Here is a 22,589-nt window from a genome sequence, read left to right as displayed (position 1 = left end):
CGGTGATCAAACCTGCACCCCCTGCATTGGAAGGTGAAGTCTTAACCACTGGACCGCCTGGAAAGTCCCTTAATGTCTTTAAAAAAGAGATCTTTTATAAGCCCCAATTAAAAATTTTGTCATGGCAAGATACTGAAAAAATTAAAATGACAAAATATGTTAACATACATTGGGAAATTCAGCACAATTTAATGCTCATTCTGGTAGACAATATTTTGACATTTTTGCCAACACCTTTTGCAGAAAAAATAAAGTTCTTAAAACCTGAAATCTTACCACAAATATTTTAATCCTTGTAAGAATAAGATTAATGTTAACAATTTTTCATGTGAAATACATGAAAGTGAGAAATTCTATGGAAGCACAATTGTTTTGAAAGACTGGATCTGATTAAATAAAATACTGTGATTTTTAAGTTAATTTAATACTAGGAATAGCATTTTGTTTTCAATACAGAAAAAAGACCATAGTTGAATATTTCACTGTTGTAAAACTTAAAAAAATTGGAATATTGAATTTATACCCTCAACTTATAAAATATATTAATTAAATGTATCAATTATTCCCCCCAGGGGTTATCTTGTGCATTTATTCTTGGTATCATCTCTTGAAGGGAGTATTTTATCTTTTTTAGGGTATCTAGACTGTTTCATGAAAAAAGAAAGCCTTACACTGGATCATCCTTTCTAGCTCAAAATGTAATTTTATCAGAAACTGTTCCGTCTTGTAGGTTAAATTTATACAAAACGAGTTGCTTAAAAATATTACTAAAGTCCTTTGGAAAAGCATCAATTATATTGTAGTACATGGAGAAAGTTAGAAAACAAAGTCAATATGTTGAAAACAGAACTCATTGTCTTATTTCTCAAACCTAGGTACCTAGCACCCACAATATTTATTGTGTCTAGTAGCCCAAGTCTGAAACCAGGCAGTCATCTTAGACTTCTCTCTTTTGCTGCTCACTTTAAAAAAGCCATCAAATCCTATTAATTTTCCTTCCTAAATATCTTTTACATTTGACACATTTTCTTCATCTTTACTGGCACTGTCATAGCTCAGGTCTCATACCTTACTCACCTAGGCTATTAAAACTGTCTCCCTAACTCCAGTCTCATAAATCTAAACCATTTTTCATACTACAAATTTTCTTCTGAACTTGATCATGCCCCCCTTTCCGCTCAAACTTCCTCAAGATTCCCATCCACAAAGGCTAAAATCCAAAAGCCTTCGAGAGGCCGTCACATCTGCTAAGTCTCCAGTCTCATCATTTTCCCATTTGCGTCCTCACACACCTACACCGCACTGCCTGGACCCACTCACTCTTTTTATTTTTTTTTATTTTTTGCGGTACACGGGCCTCTCATTGTTGTGGCCTCTCCCGTTGCGGAGCACAGGCTCCAGATGCGCAGGCTCAGCGGCCATGGCTCAAGGGCCCAGCCGCTCCGCGGCATGTGGGATCTTCCCGGACCGGGGCACGAACTGGTCGGCAGGCAGACTCTCAACCACTGCGCCACCAGGGAAGCCCCCTCAGTCACTCTTGAACTTATCTCTCTCACGACTCCAGCGCCTTTGCCTACCGTCCCTCAGCCGGGAACACCCCTTCCCGCATTCACTATCTAGCCAACGCTCTATTCACCCTTCTGTGTTCTACGGAAGTAGTAACAAAAGTGTACCACATCCGTGAAGCTCTCTCCTGACTCCCAAGCCACTGTAAAGGCCACTGTCCCTTTCTAAGGGTCCCAACAACCCTTAGAAAATTACTACCATTAAATGATTACAGGGGGTTATAATTATGTTTGCACTTGTTTCTTCCCTAAGACTGTGAGCTCTTCTTAGAGGACAGAAATAGATTTTTCACTCTCAGCTCCATTCTATCACAGCACCTGATAGTTTTCCTCACATTCTTTAACAATAGGAGAAGCTTAAAGAAGGCCAATTCTAAGGAGAAAGAGTATCCAGGGAAGAATTGCTACTAAGGTAAAGGGAAATCTCGCGAGATGTAGGTCTTGCGCCCCGGGTCAACGGAGGTCGCCGACCGTTATTTAGCCGTTAAACCGCCAACCGCCCTGCACCTCCCTCCTGGCCGCTCGGCTGGCGCGATATCCCGCCTTTTCCGAGGTTCGGAGGCAGAAGTTCGTGTTGGTTCTTTTCTGCTGCCCTAATAGACAGCAGGTGACGGTTCGCGTGAGCACCGAGCCCGCGGTTTCCCGCTAGTTTTTTAAAGGTAAGGGCAGGTGTGCCGAGTTCCCTCCCTGATGATTGAACCCAGAGCTGGGCGACGTTTTGTTACTGGCCCTCCCACACGCAGGCAGCCCCCGGCGCCTTGTGGCGCCTTCTCTGTAGTCGTCTAAGCGCCTCAACTAGTTCTTCCCGGCGAGGTGATGCAATTTAACAGGGCTGGTGGAGGTAACGGGCTTCTTTTCAGGCAGTCCCGGCGATGATGCCTAGTTTGAGTTTCTCGATTATCCATTGACGTCGCCAGCGTGGCCATTGGTGGTGGGGGGATGGGGGGGACAAATAGGGGATGTTTCTGCTTTGAACACCACGGCAGTAAGGGACACCGTAGGCTTCCATGGTAGCAAATGTTTCACGCATTCCTTTATATACCCATTTATTATAGAATAAGTAGTGCATTAATGAAACAATGTAAAACACTTTCTCCCCCATCTTGAGCAATAGATAATTACGACTGGAAGAGAAAATGGAAAAGCAGAAGCCCTTTAAATTGTTTGTACCACCGAGATTAAGTAGCAGTCAAGTATCTGCAGTGAAACCTCAGACTTTGGGAGGAGATTCTGATTTCTTCAAGGTAAATTTGCATTTATTCATTAGGTAAATGAGGCAAAGTGAAATTTCTTACTGGTGATATAATTTTTTTCAGTAAATATGTTCTGATTTACCCAAGAATTTTGAATAGCATTTCTTTGAATGAATAATGAGCACACTTAATGTGTTTAGGCATCATTCATTTAAAGAAATAATTACTGGTGCTTTGGAATTCTGCATACATAATGGAACCTGCTTACTTGAATCCTCTTTCTTTAAATGATTTAAAGCAACTTATGAACATATACAATGAAATAGTAAAATATAAATTAGAAGAATATTAGGATCAAGGAAAATTAAGAAAATTTGGACAAATATGTTGACATACTGGTAAAAATCAGTGTTTGAGGTTAAAATTTGACTCTGAGCTTCTGGGTTGACAGGATAAACGGGAAGTTCGTACGTGTAGTAGGTTCTTATAGGAAAGGAGGAATAGAGCTTTTTTTAGTAATTTATTTAAATTTCTCATGTGGGGACTTCCCTGGCCAGTCCAGTGGTTGACTCCGCACTTTCACTGCAGGGGGCATGCGTTCAGTCCCTGGTCAGGGAACTAAGAACCCACATTATGCACAGTGTGGCAAAAAAAAAAATTACATTAAAAAAATTATTTTTAACATCTTTATTGGGGTATAATTGCTTTACAGTGGTGTGTTAGTTTCTGCTTTATAACAAAGTGAAACAGTTATACATATACATATGTTCCCATATCTCTTCCCTCTTGCGTCTCCCTCCCTCCCACCCTCCCTATCCCACCCCTCTAGGTGGTCATAAAGCACCGAGCTGATCTCTCTGTGCTATGCGGCTGCTTCCCACTAGCTATCTACCTTACGTCTGGTAGTGTGTATATGTCCATGACTCTCTCTTGCCCTGTCACAGCTCACCCTTCCCCCTCCCCATATCCTCAAGTCTGTTCTCCAGTAGGTCTGTGTCTTTATTCCTGTCTTACCCCTAGGTTCTTCATGACATTTTTTTTCTTAAATTCCATATGTATGTGTTAGCATACGGTATTTGTCTTTTTCTTTCTGACTTACTTCACTCTGTATGACAGACTCTAGGTCTATCCACCTCATTACAAATAGCTCAATTTCGTTTCTTTTTATGGCTGAGTAATATTCCATTGTATATATGTGCCACGTCTTCTTTATCCATTCATCCGATGATGGGCACTTAGGTTGTTTCCATCTCTGGGCTATTGTAAATAGAGCTGCAATGAACATTTTGGTACATGACTCTTTTTGAATTTTGGTTTTCTCAGAGTATATGCCCAGTAGTGGGATTGCTGGGTCATATGGTAGTTCTATTTGTAGTTTTTTAAGGAACCTCCATACTGTTCTCCATAGTGGCTGAACCTATTCACATTCCCACCAGCAGTGCAAGAGGGTTCCCTTTTTTCCACACCCTCTCCAGCATTTATTGTTTCTAGATTTTTTGATGATGGCCATTCTGACTGGTGTGAGATGATATCTCATGGTAGTTTTGATTTGCATTTCTCTAATGATTAATGATGTTGAGCATTCTTTCATGTGTTTGTTGGCAGTCTGTATATCTTCTTTGGAGAAATGTCTATTTAGGTCTTCTGCCCATTTTTGGATTGGGTTGTTTGTTTTTTTGTTATTGAGCTGCATGAGCTGCTTGTAAATTTTGGAGATTAATCCTTTGTCAGTTGCTTCATTTGCAAATATTTTCTCCCATTCTGAGGGTTGTCCTTTGGTCTTGTTTATGGTTTCCTTTGCTGTGCAAAAGCTTTGAAGTTTCATTAGGTCCCATTTGTTTATTTTTGTTTTTATTTCCATTACTCTAGGAGGTGGGTCAGAAAGGATCTTGCTGTGATTTATGTCATAGAGTGTTCTGCCTATGTTTTCCTCTAAGAGTTTGATAGTTTCTGGCCTTACATTTAGGTCTTTAATCCATTTTGAGCTTATTTTTGTGTATGGTGTTAGGGAGTGATCTAATCTCATACTTTTACATGTATCTGTCCAGTTTTCCCAGCACTACCTATTGAAGAGGCTGTGCTTTCTCCACTGTACATTCCTGCCACCTTTATCAAAGATAAGGTGTCCATATGTGCGTGGGTTTATCTCTGGGCTTTCTATCCTGTTCCATTGATCTATCTTTCTGTTTAAACAAATAAATTTCTTATGTGGAACTTTATGTTGGAAATAGGATGAAGCAATGAATATTTTAATTTTCTATGTTGTAGAAAAATTCTTATGTCTCTATAGCCAAAGAGTATAATATTAAAATGCTATTCAGTGAAGAAAATTCTCAATTCTACCAGGGGAAAGATCATAATGAAATTGAAGAAAGCCAATATTCTAAGCTACTAATTAAAATCACTAAAATTATTACTGAGTACTTACAAAGCATGTATCATGTAATTTTAGTTTAGCTTTCTCTTATAAGTGAAAATTAAAAAATTTTGCTTTGTTTACAGGGCAAAATCGTTTGATATATTTAACACTATGTATACATTAAAGGATTTACAATTATAGTCACTTTTCTAAGCAGATGTATACTGTATATGTAATTACATATTACACTGCTAGTTATTAGAGTGGTATGAGACAGTGTGTTTAAGAACTTCTTTGTGTTTCTAGGGTTTCAACAAATGTGTTGAAGATGATTTTGGTTTTCCATTTGCAATGACTAATTTCTCCAAAAATGGGAAAAACATTGATTCAGGTAGGAGACTAGAAAAGCAATGTATCACCTTACATAGAAGCATTTTTAAAATACACATTGCTAGATATCAAATAAGAGTATTATATTGATAGCCTTGACATTAAAGCTAGATATAATACTTAATATATAAAACAGGATGTTGGCATATTTAATTCCAGTTGTCTTTTATCTTGCAGATCCTGCTTTACAAAAAGTTGACTTTTTGCCCATGCTTGCACAGGTCAGTTAAGTATAGTGTATATAGATATAACCTGTTTAGATATTGAATTGCTTGCTTGAAAAAGAAAAAAAAGTCTTTAGTTGTTGGATTACTAGTTTTCAGTATTTAATTGCTGCTATTTGGAAACTATCATCAGGAGTATTTTCTCATAGGAAAAATTTATTCATTTTTTAGGTTGATAATTCTGACAGTTGTCATTACCAGGAGGGACTAAAAGACTCTGATTTTGAGGTCAGAAGATTTCCTGTCTATATTAAATTTCTTGTAATTGGAGTATCATTTATTATTACTTGTATTTATCTTTCTTTTGAAGCTTCAAAAGGATTAATATTTAGTTAAGGTTTTAAGTTATATTCTTTAAAACCTTTTTGCCACTTTGCTTTTCTTTTGAATTTGCTGAAACACTAGGCCTCTGTATTTTCCTGAGTTATAAAAGCATGAATTCTTACGGGGCAATTTAACTTTAAACCATAAAAATCAAGACTAGGAAAGGGGAGATGAATGCAATGTGTGAAAAGGTTGACAATTAAGCCAGTATTTTACAAACAATTCTTGAATTAATAGGTATGATTGTTTGGCTGGTTTCCTGTCTAAGGAATTTGTAGGATATACTGTACTTTTGATTTTAGTTATAAAAATCATTCTTTCTTATGGCACATAGATGTCTTTAAAGCAAAGAGAAATTCCATGGCCTGGTAAAGTGCTATCTGGTTGTTGCTGGGATTATGGTATCACAAATTTAGAAATACGGAATTTATTCATATATTTTGATAACAGAGCTATCAGCAAGGAGAAAGTAGCATGATTAAAAAAATAAAAGCAAACCTTTGACATTTACCTTATAATGTGGAAAGGGATGATGCAGGAAATCCAAATAAAATCCAAATAAAACCTCAGGCTAAATGAAAGATCTTGTGTTCACTATTACTTTTCTTGTCATTGTACCTTAAACTTCATATCCTTTGGCTAATCCTTAAGCTGTTTGTATAACCAAAATATTTCAAGACCATTGCTAAAATTGACACATTTCATGTAGAGTGATTTATTTTAGCTTTTAAGCAGCCAGATTCTCTCATTGACTTAAAGATTTCTAACTTCTGGCTTAGGCACATTTTGAAGTTATTTGATTTTATTCATCAAGGAATAACTTAGTCAGGTGACCAGTAACCTTAGTAAAGTACCTAATATTGCCTTAGTAGTTAGAAAAAAGTTAATATAGCTTTCAGCATGGTATTAGGGCATAAATTGAGGAGAGATTTGGTCTCAACTATTAAGATACTCATGGATATTTTCAATAGGCAGCTGTAGTTTGGTTATACTAAAATTTTGAACTATTAACAGTCATTGAAAACCTATTTTATAATAGAATTCAGAACCAATGAGCAGACTATATTCAAAACTGTATAAGGAGACTGACAAGATCAAGAAGTGGAAAGTGAGTGTAGAATCTGAACTGAAGCAGAAAGAAAACAAGTTGCAAGAAAATAGAAAAATAATTGAAGCACAGCGGAAAGCCATTCAAGAACTACAGGTATAATGAAATTTGTAATTGAAAATATAGTATAGTAAATCTTATAATACTATTAAAACTAGAGCATTATTTCAGAGTAAGTTGGGTTTATCTTGTTTCTGTGATGTGGATTTTAAGAATGGTGTTTTTTGAAGTTTCATTAATATTAGTTGCATTTCAACTTTAGGATGAGCAGAAGACAGGCTGCATGAAACTTAATGCAAATGACTAGGGAAATAGTAATTTACTTTAGATAAAGATTGATTTAATGATTCTAATTATAGAATTTTAATTTTTATTGGTTCCCGTTACTGATGATGTTTTGTTTGATATGTCTTTTTTTATTATATTAGAAAATGACATTGTAGATAAAACTTTAAATTTGAAACTGTTTCTCTTCAATTTTATGGCATAGTGAAAGAAAAATTTTGAGAAAATGCAACATTGGATTAGGAGAAAGATAAAACATCATTTCAAAATGTTTAGGGAAGATAATATCACATTAAAATATTGTTGGATACATTTTGGAGATAATTCAGCAAACCTAATTTTAGACTGATGAAAGTGAGACCCATATTCTTATAGGATATCCATAAGTGTGACAAAAAAAGTTCTTCTTTGTATTCAAAGAAAATAATTCTTATTGACCATCATAGCATGTTAGCAAAGAAATGCTGCTTAATGAATATACTCATGTTTATTTTGCTAAGTAAAATGTGAACTGTTCTTTTGTCTTATAAATTAGTTTGAAAATGAAAAAGTAAGTTTGAAATTAGAAGAAGGAATTCAAGAAAATAAAGATTTAATAAAAGAGTAAGTAATAATTTAATGAATTTGTTCTTTACAAATTTATTTTTTATTCCAAACTAATTATTAAAATAATTTCAAAAAATTGAATGTGCTCTTTCTGTTGTATAATATTAATTGATATATAGAATTCTATCTGGGTGCTGTGGAGAAAAGGAAGACATACCTATTTTACATTCTTGCATTTGGCAAACTGTGGTCACTGACTAGTAACTTCTCACTTTTTAAAATGACAGGCAGGGAAGCCATTACTTAGTGTTGATAAAGGTACCTGATAATCTTATATCTACAACTGCCTATGTATATTGTATACCTTTTTGTTTGACTATTGTTTTAGGTGAAACCCTTGCAGAAGAGGGCTCAACTTAGTTCCAAGCTAATTCTCACTGTCAAATTCCTGTTTTTGCCAGTGGCCCAATCATTCTTCCATTAACTTTGGCTTAAAACTTTAGTATCATCCTTTTTTTTAAAATTAATTAATTTATTTTATTTATTTAATTTTGGCTGTGTTGGGTCTTCATTGCTGCGCGCGGGCTTTCTCTAGTTGTGGTGAGCGGGGGGCTACTCTTTGTTGCGGTGTGCGGGCTTCTCACTGCGGTGGCTTCTCTTGTTGCAGAGCATGGGCTCTAGGCGCATGGGCTTCAGTAGTTGTGGCTTGCGGGTTCTAGAGCGCAGCCTCAGTAGTTGTGGCACACAGGCTTAGTTGCTCCACAGCATGTGGGATCTTCCTGGACCAGGGCGCCAACCCGTGTTACCTGCATTGGCAAGCAGATTCTTAACCACTGTGCCACCAGGGAAGTCCAAGAATTAGGTTTGTAGTTACTTGTTTTGATTTTACAAAATCAGTAACAATAAAAAGTTCCTCTGTCTAGAACAGTGGTTCTTAAACTTTAGCAAGCTTCAGAATTACCCGCAGAGCTTCTTAAAACACGTGTTGTTGGCCTCTCCTCCCCTGCCAGAGTTTCTGATTCAGTGGAGTAGACTTAAGAATTTGTACTTCTAACAAGTGATGTGGATGCTGCTGGTGCAAGGATCATACTTTGAGAACTACTGATTTGTGGTAGAGAATAGTCACAGGCTTTGAAAACAAAACAAAGCCACCTTTGATTTCAGTGACTTCTTAACCTTTTCATTTATTAGATTATTGAAAATGTTAAAGGATGTAGTTTATGTAATATTACAGCTTTTGCTCTTCATTAAACTAATATTTAGACTTAAAAATTATTATAAAATGTTAATCTGTAACAATTCATTTCTGCAGAAAAATTATACATTGGAAAATTTAAACTGGTGTATATGTTAGCAACTTCAAGACACCCAGAGGTCTTTTTTTTTTTAACTTTCAATACCATTTAATGAGATTTGGAAGATATGACTGCATTATATTGACCTTTAAAATTTTTTTTGGTTGAGATATAATTGACCTATAACATTATATTATTTTTAAGTGTATAATGTAATGATTGATATAGGTATATATTGCAAAATTATCACCACAGTAAGTCTAGTTAATATCCATTACCACATATAATTGCAGATTTTTTGTTTTGACAAGAACCCTCAAGATCTACTCTCTTAGCAACTTTCAAATATACAATATTACTAACTATATTCATCATGCAGTATATTACATCCCCGGGATTTATTTTATGACTGGAAGTTTGTACCTTTTAACTCCCTTCACTCATTTGCCCACCTCCCACCTCTGTCTCTGGCAACCATCAATCTGTTGTCTGTATCTATAAGTTTTTAATTTTTTTTTAAAGATTTCACATATAAATGAGACCATATGGTATTTGTCTTTCTTTGTCTGAGTTATTTCATATAGCATAATGCTCTCAAGTTCCATTCATAATGTTGTAAATGACAGGATTTCCTTCATTTTTATGGGTGTATATATATTCCACACTTTATTTATCCATTGATAGTTAGGTTGTTTCCATGTCTTGACTGTTGTAAATAATGCTGCATTGAACATGGGGATGCATATGCCTTTTCAAGTTAGTATTCTTGTTTCCTTTGGATAAATCCCAAGAAGTAGAATTGCTAGATCATATGGTTTTATTTTTAATTTTTTGAGGAGCCACCAAACTGTTTTTCATAGTGGCTGAACCAATTTATATTCCTACCAGTAGTACACAAGGGATCCCTTTTCTCCACATCCTCACCAACACTTGTTATCTCGTCTTTTTAATAATAGTCATTCTAATAGGTGTGAGGTAGTATCTCATTGTGATTTTGATTTGCATTTCCCTGGGGGTTAGTGATGTTGGGCACCTTTTCATGTACCTGTTGACCATCTGTATGTCTTCTCTGGAAAAATCTCTGTCCAGATCCTCTTCCCACATTAAAATCAGATTGTTTTTTGCTATTGAGTTGCATGACTTCTTTATATACTTTGGATATTAACCTCTTATCAGATATATGATTTGCAAATATTTTCTCTCATTTAGTAGGTTGCCTTTTAATTTTGTTTATGGTTTCCTTTGCTGTGCAGAAGCTTTTAAATTTGATGTAGCCCACTTGTTTATTTTTCCTTTTGTTACCTTTGCTTTTGGTGTTAAATCCAGAAAATCAGCACCTATGTCAAGGAGCTTACTGCCTATGTTTTCTTCTAGGAGTTTTATGATTTCAGATCTTAGGTTCAAGTCTTTGATCCCTTTAGACTTTATTTTTGTGTATGGTGTAATGTAGTGGTCCAGTTTTGTTCTTTTGCATGTGGCTGTCTAGTTTCCCCAACACCATGTATTGAAGAGACTGTCCTTTCCTCATTCTGTATGTTTTTGGTTTCTTCATCATGAATTAATTGACTGTATATCTGTGGGTTTATTTCTGGGCTGTCTATTCTGTTTTATTGATTTATGTGTCTGGTTTTATGCCAGTACCATACCATTTTGATTACTATAGCTTTATAATGTAGTTTCAAATCAGGAAGTGTGATGCCTCCAGCTTTGGTCTCCTTTCTCAAGATTACTTTGGCTAATTGGGGTTTTTGGTGATGCCATACAAATTTTAGTATTGTTTGTTCTGTTTCTGTGAAAAATGCCATTGGAAATTTGAGTGGGATTGCATTGAATTTGTAGATTGCTTTCAGTAGTGTGGTATTGTGATTTATAAGAAAATATATATATATATTTGGTTATTCAGATGACCAAAATATATTTCACGTATATATTTAGTTTTCATCCATCTTTCCTGACTCACAACTCTTCAAACCTTTGGAATTTCCTAAATGTTGAGAGTGAAAAGGTGTCTTGTTATGCTAATGAGGTGACTTTTGGACCCCACCTAAAGATAGGGGCCGGTTGCCTGGAGAGCCAACCACGTGGTTAGAGGATTGGAACTTCCAACCTCTGGGGACAGGCAAGTACCTGGAGGTTGAATCAGTTGCCAATGGCTAAAGATTTAATCAGTCATGACTATCTAATGAAGCCTCTGTAAAAACCTGAGAGGTCAGGGTTCGAGAGGTTCCTGGTTGGTGAACATGTGGAGATTTGGGGTGAATGATGAGCTCGGAGAGAGCATGAAAGATTCTCACCCTTTCCTCATACCTTGCCCTGTGCATCTTTCCCACTTGGCTGTTCCTGAGTTATATCCTTTTATGATAAACCAGTACTCTAGTAAGTAAATTGTTTCTCTGTTCTCTGAGTCATTCTAGCAAATTAATAGAAGCCAAGGAGGAGGTCATGGGAACCTCTGATTTATAGCCAGTGGGACAGAACCACAGGTAACAACCTGGGCTTGCAACAAGCATCTGAAGTTGGTGGGATAAGGGGAGGGTAGCAGTCTTATAGGACTGAACCCTTAACTTATGAAGTCTGATGCTATCTCCAGGTAGATGGTGTCAGAATTGAATTGTAGGACACTCAGCTGTGGTGCCCAGAATTGCTTGTTGGTGTGAGGAACCCCCTTCCAATTTTGGAATTGGTACCAGACTCCATTTAGGTAGTGTGGACATTTTAACAGTATTAATTCTTCTAATTCATGGACACAGAAGATTTTTCCATTTATTTGTGTCTTCTTCAATTTCTTTCATCAGTGTGTTATAGTTTTCAGTGTGCAGGTCTTTTACCTCCTTGGTTAAATGTATTCCTAAGCGTGTTATTCTTTTTGATGCAATTGTAAATGGAATTATATTCTTAATTTCTCTTCTGATAGTTCATTATTAGTGTACAGAAATACAACTGATTTTTGTATGTTGGTTTTGTATCCTGTAACTTAACTGAATTTGTTTATTAGTTCTAACAGTTTTTCGGTGGAGGCTTTAGGGTTTTCTATATATAATAGCATGTCATCTGCAAATCGTGACAGTTTTACTTTGTTCTTTCTGATTCAAGTGCCTTTTATTTTCTTGTCTATTGCTGTGGCTAGGACTTCCAATACTATGTTGAATATCAGTGGCAAGAATGGGCATCCTTGTCTTGTTCCTGATCTTACAGGACAAACTTTCAGCTTTTCAGGGTTGAGTATGATGTTAGCTGTGGGCTTGTTATATATGGCTTTTATTATGTTGATGTAGGTTCCCTCTGTACCCACTCTGTTGAAAATTTTTATCATAGATGGATTTTGAATTTTGTCAAAAGCTTTTTCTGCATCTGTGAGATGATCAGAGGTCTTATTCACATAATTAATGACTCTTCAGAAAATTACTTATTTTATGTTTTGAAGGTAAGATAGCTAGAATATTTCTGGGGTAATTAGTAATGAAAATCCCAATCCTCTCTTCTCATTTTATTTCTTAGGTGAATCTGGAACTGTTTACTAAAAGGTTATTGAAAGCTACTTGGGTAGAAACTTTTAAGGAGCTTTTCACTTTAAAAGGAGGCAGTTATTAAATCATCTTTGCTAATAGTACAGTCAACCAATTTTTCCTTTATAGTCATTTATGAACGATATGTGATATATATTAAATATTATGATGTTTTAAGAATTTCTTTAAAATTGTAACAGTAATGTTTCATAACTTTTATATATGATTTTGCTTTGAGATACATTACACTTATGCAAACTCTTTCCTCTGTTTCAGGAATAATGCTACAAGGCATTTATGTAATCTACTCAAAGAAACTTGTGCCAGATCTGCTGAAAAGACAAAGAAATGTAAATATCTTTCTCATTTTATATGATTTTATCAATTTATTGTTATTACTTTAATGGTGGGGGGTGGAGAGGGAAACTGTCTTTTCAGTTTTTGGAACCAATTAAAAATTTTTAAAAAATATTTATTTATTTATTTGGCTGCGTTGTGTCTTAGTTGTGGCACATGGGATCTTCACTGCAGCATGCAAGATCTTTTGGTTGTTGCATGTGGGGTCTTTTCATTGCAGCATGTGGGGTATTTTTGTTGCAGCACGTGGGGTCTTTTTGTTGCAGCACACGGGCTTCTCTCTACTTGTGGCGCACGGGCTCCAGAGCACGCAGGCTAGGTAGTTGTGGTGCATGGGCTGTCTAGTTGCGGCACATAGGCTCCAGAGTGTGCAGCCTCAGTAGTTGCGGCATGTGGGCCCTCTAGTTGTGGTGCGTGGGCTCTAGAGCATGCAGGCTCAGTAGTTGTGGCACGGCCTTAGTTGCCCTGTGGCATGTGGGATCCTAGTTTCCTGACCAGGGATCGAACCCATGTCCCCTGCATTGGAAGGTGGATTCTTAACCACTGGACCACCAGGGAAGTCCCAGGAGCCATTTTTTATTTGAACAAGTTATATGTGTCTCATACCATTTCTTTATATAAGTAGTAACTAGATTCTCAGTTCTTTGAGCTTTGAAAAGTTCTTCAAGCTTTTTGAAAGATAATATATTTTAAAAGATATATATTTACTTGGCATTTATGGTTAATTCTCATTTCAATTAAAGTGTGGTCTTGAGACTAACCTTCTCTTCTGTTTGGAACAACCAGGAAATTGAATCAAGAATGATATATAGCCATGTTCATAATAGAAAATACTGATGGAGGGCTATGCTGAAAGCACAGTGCTTAAGAATAGCAGTGTAGTATTTATTTATAAATAGAATTCTCAAATTTCTTCTAGAGAAACATTATTTTAAAACATTCTATTAAGGTTGTAGTATGTATGTGAAAGTGCATGTTTTTATTTTATGCATATTTTGATGTTAATTGTAAAGTAGGAATTTTTTTCATTTTGATGAAAAACATAATCTGATTTTCAAAAATAATTGTTTTTGTCTTTGTCATTAATCTGCCATTAGGTCTACTTTGTTGTTTGTTTGTTTCTGCCAAGAATCTGTTGGGAAATACTGTCTACCTGCTTTTTCAGGATAGCCTCTATTTTTCAAATTTTAATTGATACCACACAGCTTAAGAGCTTGGACTGAAGAGATAGATAGCCCTGTGCTCAAATTCAAACTTTCAATTGTTATCTGCTTGACCTTGAATAATTTATGTAATCTCTGACCCTCTGTTTATTAGTTAGTAAAGTACCTCAGTGTTGTTTTGAGAATTAAAGTAGTTAATAAATATAAAATGCTTAAACAGTGCAAAGTGCTCAATAAATGTTAGCCGTTATTATTATTTCTAGTATGCAGTATTGCTAGTTATTTTATTCTTGGTCTCTGCCTAAAGTACTTTGCTTTTGCAACTATATATACCTTCCAGAATGTACTGCACCACTATCAGCTCTTCCATGATACCCTGTTTATTCAACTTGCAAGATTAACTTTTCTGTCTAAATATAAAAAGTGGTGAAAAGTATATGGATGGGGTAGAGAGATAGTATATGGACTGCACTGTAGAAAGTAACCTGGGCTAGAGAGGCAAGGCTGTTAGTTCTTTCTTCATTTAGTTTTAAGCTAAGTCAGATATCAGATGGTGGGAGAGGTTTAAAGAACCTTTTAAACATTTTTAGGTGATCTCTTAAGTGAACTAAAGAGTATATCTTTTTTCCTCATATTTGTTTGTTTGTTTATTTATTTATTTATTTATGGCGATGCCACATGGCTTGCAGGATCTTAGTTCTCCAGCCAGGGATTGAACCTGTGCCCTTGGCAGTGAAAGCACAGAGTCCTAACCACTGGACCACCACAGAATTCCCCTAAAGAGTATATCTTGATGTGACATGTAGATTCTTTTTTTTCCTAAAACATCTTTTATTTATTTTATTATTATTATGATTATTATTATTTTTTAAATTTTTATTGGAGTATATTTGATTTACAATGTTGTGTTACTTTCAGGTATACAGCAAAGTGAATCAGTTACACATACATATACATATATCCACTCTTTTTTAGATTCTTTTCCCATATAGACCATTACAGAATATTGAGTACAGTTCCCTGTGCTATGTAGCAGGTCCTTATTAGTTATCTATTTTATATATAGTAGTCTGTATATGTCAGTTCCGATGTCCCATTTTATCCCTTCCTCCCACCTTACCTCCTGGTAACCATAAGTTTGTTTTCTACATCTGTAACTCTATTTCTGTTTTGTAGATAAGTTGATTTGTACCTTTTTTTAGATTCCACATATAAGCAATATCATACGATATTTGTCTTTCTCTGTTTGACTTACTTCACTCAGTATGATAATCTCTAGGTCCATCCATGTTGCTGCAAATGGCATTAGTTCATTCTTTTTTCTGGCTGAGTAATATTCTGTTGTATATATGTACCACATTTTCTTTATCCATTCTTCTGCGGATAGACATTTAGGTTACTTCCATGTCCTGGCTATTGTAAATAGTGCTGCAGTGAACATTGGGGTGCATGTATCTTTTTGAATTATGGTTTTCTCTGGATATATGCCCAGGAGTCGTGGATCATATGGTAGCTCTGTTTTTAGTTTTGTAAAGAACCTCTATACTGTTTTCCATAGTGGCTGTACCAATTTACATTCCCACCAACAATGTAGGAGGGTTCCTTTTTCTGCACACCCTCTCCAGCATTTACTGTTTGTAGATTTTTTGTTGATGGCCATTCTGACCAGTGTGAAGTGATACCTCATGGTAGGTTGTTTTTTTTTCTTTCAGATGGTAAAATTTTTGTTTTTTTTTAAAGATACTATAATTAATTAATTAATTAATTTATTTTTGACTGTGTTGGGTCTTCATTTCTGTGCGAGGGCTTTCTCTAGTTGTGGCAAGTGGGGGCCACTCTTCATCACGGTGTGCGGGCCTCTCACTATCGCGGCCTCTCTTGTTGCAGAGCACGGGCTCCAGACGCGCAGGCTCAGTAGTTGTGGCTCACGGGCCTAGTTGCTCTGTGGCATGTGGGATCTTCCCAGACCAGGGCTTGAACCCATGTCCCCTGCATTGGCAGGCAGATTCTCAACCACTGCACCACCAGGGAAGCCCTCAGATGGTAAAATTTTTATTGGAAATACCTGATCTATATTTAAAACTCATAAATGTACAGTTGAAAAAAATAGATTCACATACCCAAGTTGTTCCAAACACACTTATAAGTTTTCCAATCACTGAATCAAGAAATGAGTTTTAAATTTAATTAAAATGAAATAAAATGAAAAATCAGTCCCTCCATCTCATCAGCCACATTTCCAAAGGTCTGTTGCTCACCTTTGGGGCATTGGTGGTCTAGATAATACTGTTAAGCCTAAGTCTGATTGTACTGTTGCTGTGCTCCTAATTCTCCAGCAGTTTCCCATCACACTCAATGGAAAAGTCAAAGTCCTGACAGTGGTCCACAAGGCCTTTCATGTCTGCCCCTGCCTACTCTTCCATCCTCATCTCTTGCTTCTCTCCTCCTCATTGACTCCCCTCTGGCCACCTCAGACTCTCCAGACCTACTCCCACTTCAAGTTCTTTGTCCCTGCTGGTCCCTCTGCCTGGGATGCTCCCACCCCTCCCCAACATCATCATGTGCTGCTCCCTCACCTCCTTCAGGTCTTTATTCAAATACCATCTTCCCCTAGGTTCTAGCCTAGCCACTGTATTGTACATTGATGACCCCAACCCCTACTGACACTTCAAGTCCTTTTTCCCTGAATTGTTTCACTCCTGGGCAGTCAATCACTATCTGGCAAACTCTAGATTTTACTTTTTGAGATGTTTATTATCTTACCTCCTCCCGCAATGGAATGTAAGCTCTATGAGATTAAAATTGTTGTCTGTTTATTCACTGCTGGATCCCTGGCCCTGAGCATATCACTTGTTGAATGAATGTACCTCATGGTAGTTTTGATTTGCATTTCTCTTAATTAGTGATGTTGTGCTTCTTTTCACGTGCTTTTTAGCCATGTGTATGTCTTCTTTGGAGAAAAGGCTTTTTAGGTCTTCCACCCATTTTTTGACTGGGTTGTTTGCTTTTTTGATATTGAGTTGCATGAGCTGTTTGTATATTTTGGAGATTAATTTCTTGTTGGTTGCTTCATTCGTAAATATTTTCTCCCATTCTGAGGGTTGTCTTTTTGTTTTGTTTATGGTTTCCTTTGCTATGCAAAAGCTTTTAAGTTTCATTAGGTCCCATTTGTTTATTTTTGTTTTTATTTTCATTACTCTAGGAGGTGGATCAAAAAAGATCTTGCTGTGATTTATGTCAGTGTTCTGCCTATGTTTTCCTCTAAGCGTTTTGTAGTCTGTGGCCTTACATTTAGGTCTTTAATCCATTTTGAGTTTATTTTTGTGTATTAGGGAATGTTCTAATTTCATTCATTTACATGTTGCTGTCTAGTTTTCCAAACACCACTTATTGAACAGACTGTCTTTTCTCCATTATATATTCTTGCCCTAAAAATTCTTAATACTTGCCTTATATTTACTGTAAACTCCATCTGTATTTTTGCCATAAGCCTTTATTTTTGCTATTGTGATTTTCTCTTTTATTTATTCATTCAACATTTTAAAAAGTGCCTACTATGTGCCATGAAATGTTCTAGATGCTAAGGGAAAACAGTGGTAAACAGACAAAATTTCTGCCATTATGGAGTATGCACTCTTGTAAAGGGACACATATCATAAATGAATAAATAAAATACATGTTGGGTGATGACAACTGCTTCAAAAGAGAATATTTTGGGATAGGGTATTTGGGGAAGTTTTTTTCTGATTAAGTGGTATATGATTAGAGACCTGAATAAATGAGGGAATGTATCATGTAGCTATTTTGGGAATGAATATTTCGGGCAGAGGAAACAGCAAATGCAAAATCCCTTAGATAAGAGCCTGTTGAATCTTTTCAAGTCATAACAGTGAGGTCACTGTGCTGTTCCTTCCATATTTCTTACCTTTTTTGTATCTTTCATCTTCTTTTCTGATTGTGCTCCCTTCAGGATAATTTCTTCTGCTTTGTTCCAGTTCACCAATTCTCTATTTAGCTGTTTCTAAACTGTTTTTAAATTCATCTGTTAGGCCTTAATTTCTGCTCTTGTATTCTCTGGTTCTGTTCTTTAAAAAAATATCTGTAATGTTACTTTTTAGAGTTTCAAATTCCTTGCAGAAATTTTTAAGCTCGTTTTTTTTTTGTCTCCACGAGCATACTAAGCTTAGTTTTATTAAATTTTTTGTCCAGCAATGCCAATATCTGGAATCCCTTGGGATCTGTTTCTGTGGTTTGTTGTTTTGTAGATTCTAGTTCTTATTGTTTATCTCATTGTGTACTTCATTATTTTTGATTGCCTGCTTGAGACTTAGAACGATGTGACATTTTCCTAGTTCTCTGAATGCTGAGAAGTTTTAGATTATATCCTGGACATGTTGTGAGATTCTGGGTCCTGTTAAAAATCCCTTGGAAAATGTTTGTTTGTTTGTTTGTATTTTAGCAGATATGCAACTCAAGTTTAGATCACAAGTTCTATCTTACCTTTTGTGTGCTGGGGTTCCATTATCAGTTCAGTTTTCAAAGCTTTTGCCATGTTACTCTGCGTCTGTTTCATGTACGCTCCACTCAAGATTACATTAGTTCTGGGACTTGGATAGTGATTTCAGAGGGACTTGCTATATTTGCCTTGGGTCTATCTTGTACATGCACATCCTCCCTTTTCCCTATGGGACTTGTGCCAAGTCATACAAATAATTAGGGAATCACCTTCTCCAGCTCTCTCTAGCATTGCCCCGTCACCCTCAGCCTTACAGGGGTCCCGTCCTCCTGTCCTTTGGTGAGAGACATGGAGTTTCTCCTGGGGTTTCGTATGTCCTTGCTGCCATGGCTGCTGTAGCTCCACTACTGGAGCCACCTTTGGGGCAGGGCTGGAAGAGAAAAAAAAAAAGAAAAAAAAAAGGGATTTCCTTTTGCTTTTATAGTTCTGCTGGGCCCTTACACTTTAGTAATGCTAGGAGAGAAGGTAGGAAAAAAACTAAACAAACAGGAAACTCGCCTTCACATGAGTCATTTCTTCAAGATTTTACTTTTCTTCCCAATCTACCTGCTTTTGCTTACTTTTCAGATTCCTCAAGTAGTTGCTTTATGGATTTCATCCAGAGTTTTTAGTTGTAATCAATGGGAGAGAAAGGCTATAGTGGGCTTAGTCCATCTTGACTGACACTGGAAGTTGGTTTAGGTTTTCTGAGTTATAATCCTCAACCTGTTCTTGGCCTGATGATTCATCATTATCTTTTTAGATCTTTGATTCTTTCAATAATTCAAAAAATTCCTCCAGATTTTTATCTTTAGGAGGAAGGTTGGTCTGAATTATTTAGTCATTACCATAAAACAGAGTCCTGGATGCTTTTTCAAAATACAGATCAAATAATGTCACTGTCTAATTTTTTCAGTGGCTTTCCATAATTTTCAGGATAGCATGGTGTTTGCCACTTCCCTTCACCTTGCCAAATCTTTCCACATGTCCCACATACACAAGCTCATGGAGAACTACTTGTTAACCCCTAAACAGATTATACTTCTGAGTTTTTGCATATGTTTATTGGCTGATCCTTCTTCCTTTTTCATCTTGTTAATTCATATTTGTCCTTCAAAACTCAGAGTAATTATTACCACCCTTGGGAAATATTCCCTAGTTTTTCACTCTGACTTAGATACTCCTCTTCTTTTACTTAGTACCCTTAGTATACCTTTACCATGTATTTATGAATTCCTTCAACAAATATTGAGTACCTACTACATCTCACTGTAAGCTTGCAGGCAAGGGATCATGTCTTATTTGACTCAGTATATTCAACACTTTGCACAGTGTCTGTGAAGATAGCAGGCAATAAATAAATTCATGAATGAATAAGTAAAGAATAAATTTGTTCTTAGATGTACCTTAAAAAAAAAACAAACCTTTAAATGGCTGTCTATTGCTCACATTAAGTACATTGGAATTCTTTAGCCTGCCATTCGAAGTACTGCATATTTTTTTTTTTCTGTAGCCTTATCCCTTAATCTAAATTACTTAGTGTTGAAAAGGACTTTAAAGCTTTTTGGTCTATTTACATATCCATTGCTTTAATTCTTATAGGAAGTTAATAATTTCCTTTGTGACTACCAAGTGGTAGTCTCTTTCCTGTGATTGAACATATTCAGTGTTGGAAACCCACTAACCCCGAGGCTGTCATTTAAGCACAGCTCTTATTTTTATGTTGAAATCTCTCTCTCTCTCTTTTTGTTTTTTTGGCCACACCAAGCAGCTTGCGGGATCTTAGTTCCCCACCAGGGGTGGAACCTGGGCCCTCTGCAGTGAAAGTGTGTACCTCCAGGGAATTCCCTGTTGAAATCTCTTATATTGAAATCTCTTTGTAGTTTCTCTCTTCTTATTGTATTTCTTCTCCTTAAGGCATACAGAAAAAGTCTAAGCACTTTTTTATCTCTTTAGATTTTTAAAGGTGGTTACTTGTCCTTTCTGAATCTTGTCTTCTTTAGCCTAGATGTTTCAAGATTCTTTGTACTTTTGTTATTTTGGTTTATCTGTTTGAATATTGTTGTTATATTTAGGAGTCCAGATCTGTATTAGGTAATCTAATGTGTAACTTGACCTGTGTAAAGGACTATTTCTTGTCTAATTGTAGGTGTCATTAATGAACTCTAAAGTCAGCTTATTTGATAGTCACATTGTATTATAGGCTTTAGTGACTTCACTAGTCATTAAAATCTTTCACTTTTTTTTTTTTTACTTCATTCTTTGCAAGTGCATTTAGGTTTTTGGATCCAAATAACATTCTTTGCATTTATCCCTACTGGTTTTCATTAGGCAGACCTGTGTTTTAATCATGTACCACCACTTATTATTTTGGGATCCTAGCAAATAACATAATTTTTCTGTGTCACACTTTTGTTATCTGTGAAATGGGGATAATCACAGTTCCATTTATCTATACCTAGATTTCTACCTAAATATATAGTATATGTATTTATGCATATATTTTCCCCCTTGCCAGGACTCTGGCATTTTCTTGATCCTTATGATTTACAGTTTTGTCAGTGCAACCATTTGGATCTATATGCACCAGTCTATTTCTTTAGACCAGGAAAGCCTTATGATATCTTTGGTCACTTATTCTGATTTCTGTTTGGGTATACTTATTATTTGTTTGTTGACCCTCTGTTCTTCGTTTCTCTAATTGTTTTAATATTTGTTCCCCCACCCCCTCAATTTATGTTTGTTTCCTGTATTAGGAAACAATTTGACTTCTGAAGTATCAGTTCTTTCCTGTCCTGCCTCTAATCTCTAGTTCCTTTGAGTCTCTCATTATCTACGCCATTGCTCCTTTCCTCCTTATTTATTTTTTCTATTTAATTCACCCCATTTCTTGAATTTCTAACATGGCCTGTTCTTTCTTTATGACTGTATCTTCCTCTTTCACTGAGACCATATTTTCTTGGTTCTGTTGAGAATACCAAATAGTTTTCTGAAATTTTCATCTGAATTCTCTAGAGTTCGTTTTCAGAGATAGGCTGTTCCTTTTAACATCTTTCATGTTCCCTTTTCTTTGTTTGACAGTATTTTTTCATAGGCCTCGTGTAGGTTTTCTAACCATATACATCATTGAAAAAAGCAAGAACTATCTAGACTAAATAAACAAACTAGGTGATAAACCGAGCTTGGTCCTAGTATAGTGGTTGAATCCTCTTTCTATATTTATAGTTGTACAGCAGGTCACTGAGCAATTTCTAATGTTTTCACCTTGCACGGCTCTACTTATGGTAGCTGAATCTCTTTTCTGTCCCTTCTGTGTGGTTTTCTCGTACTCTGATAAATTTTGTAGAATATATGATTCTGAGTGATTTTAGTCAGCAAACTCAAGTATGCACAAGATTTTTATGTCTTAAAATGTTAAAAATTCTTAATTTTTAAGATGTTTTATATCTTTATATTTTTTATATTTTTATATCTTTTTTATATCTTTATATCTTAAAGCCTTCATTCTGCTAGTGTGGAAGAAATTATCTCAGTAAATTTGGGAATTTTTCTTCTTTCCCTGGGATTGTATGTAAATTTGGGGGTGCCCATATAGTACCATGTGGTAGAGAGGGACGTTTGTTTCTCAGTCATCTATCCTCTGAGACTTTTCATCATTTCGATTGGTATTCAGTTATTTGTCCACATAGATAGTTGGTGAGCTGCTCCTCATACCAGTCCTCAGGGCCTATTCAGGTATGCTGGTTCTCTGTGCTTTATCCCACCATGCTCAGTTGCAC

The 22,589-nt window shown here is 36.0% G+C and overlaps 1 protein-coding gene across 2 annotated transcripts in view; it reads left to right on the top strand.

The window, feature by feature from the left end:
• The first annotated feature begins 2,701 nt into the window (after positions 1-2,701).
• Positions 2,702-22,589, top strand: part of SYCP1 (synaptonemal complex protein 1) — a 151,927-nt gene continuing 132,039 nt past the window's right edge. For both annotated transcript variants that reach the window (XM_060142395.1, XM_060142394.1), the window contains exons 1-7: positions 2,702-2,809; positions 5,424-5,508; positions 5,685-5,728; positions 5,903-5,959; positions 7,095-7,259; positions 7,984-8,051; positions 13,072-13,145. In XM_060142395.1, the coding sequence (XP_059998378.1) occupies positions 2,702-2,809; positions 5,424-5,508; positions 5,685-5,728; positions 5,903-5,959; positions 7,095-7,259; positions 7,984-8,051; positions 13,072-13,145 (601 nt within the window). The remainder of the gene's footprint in view (positions 2,810-5,423; positions 5,509-5,684; positions 5,729-5,902; positions 5,960-7,094; positions 7,260-7,983; positions 8,052-13,071; positions 13,146-22,589) is intronic.

Source organism: Lagenorhynchus albirostris, chromosome 2 (assembly GCF_949774975.1).
Source record: "Lagenorhynchus albirostris chromosome 2, mLagAlb1.1, whole genome shotgun sequence".
NCBI classification, from domain to species: Eukaryota; Metazoa; Chordata; class Mammalia; order Artiodactyla; family Delphinidae; genus Lagenorhynchus; species Lagenorhynchus albirostris.
This window is presented reverse-complemented; position numbering and strand designations above follow the sequence as displayed.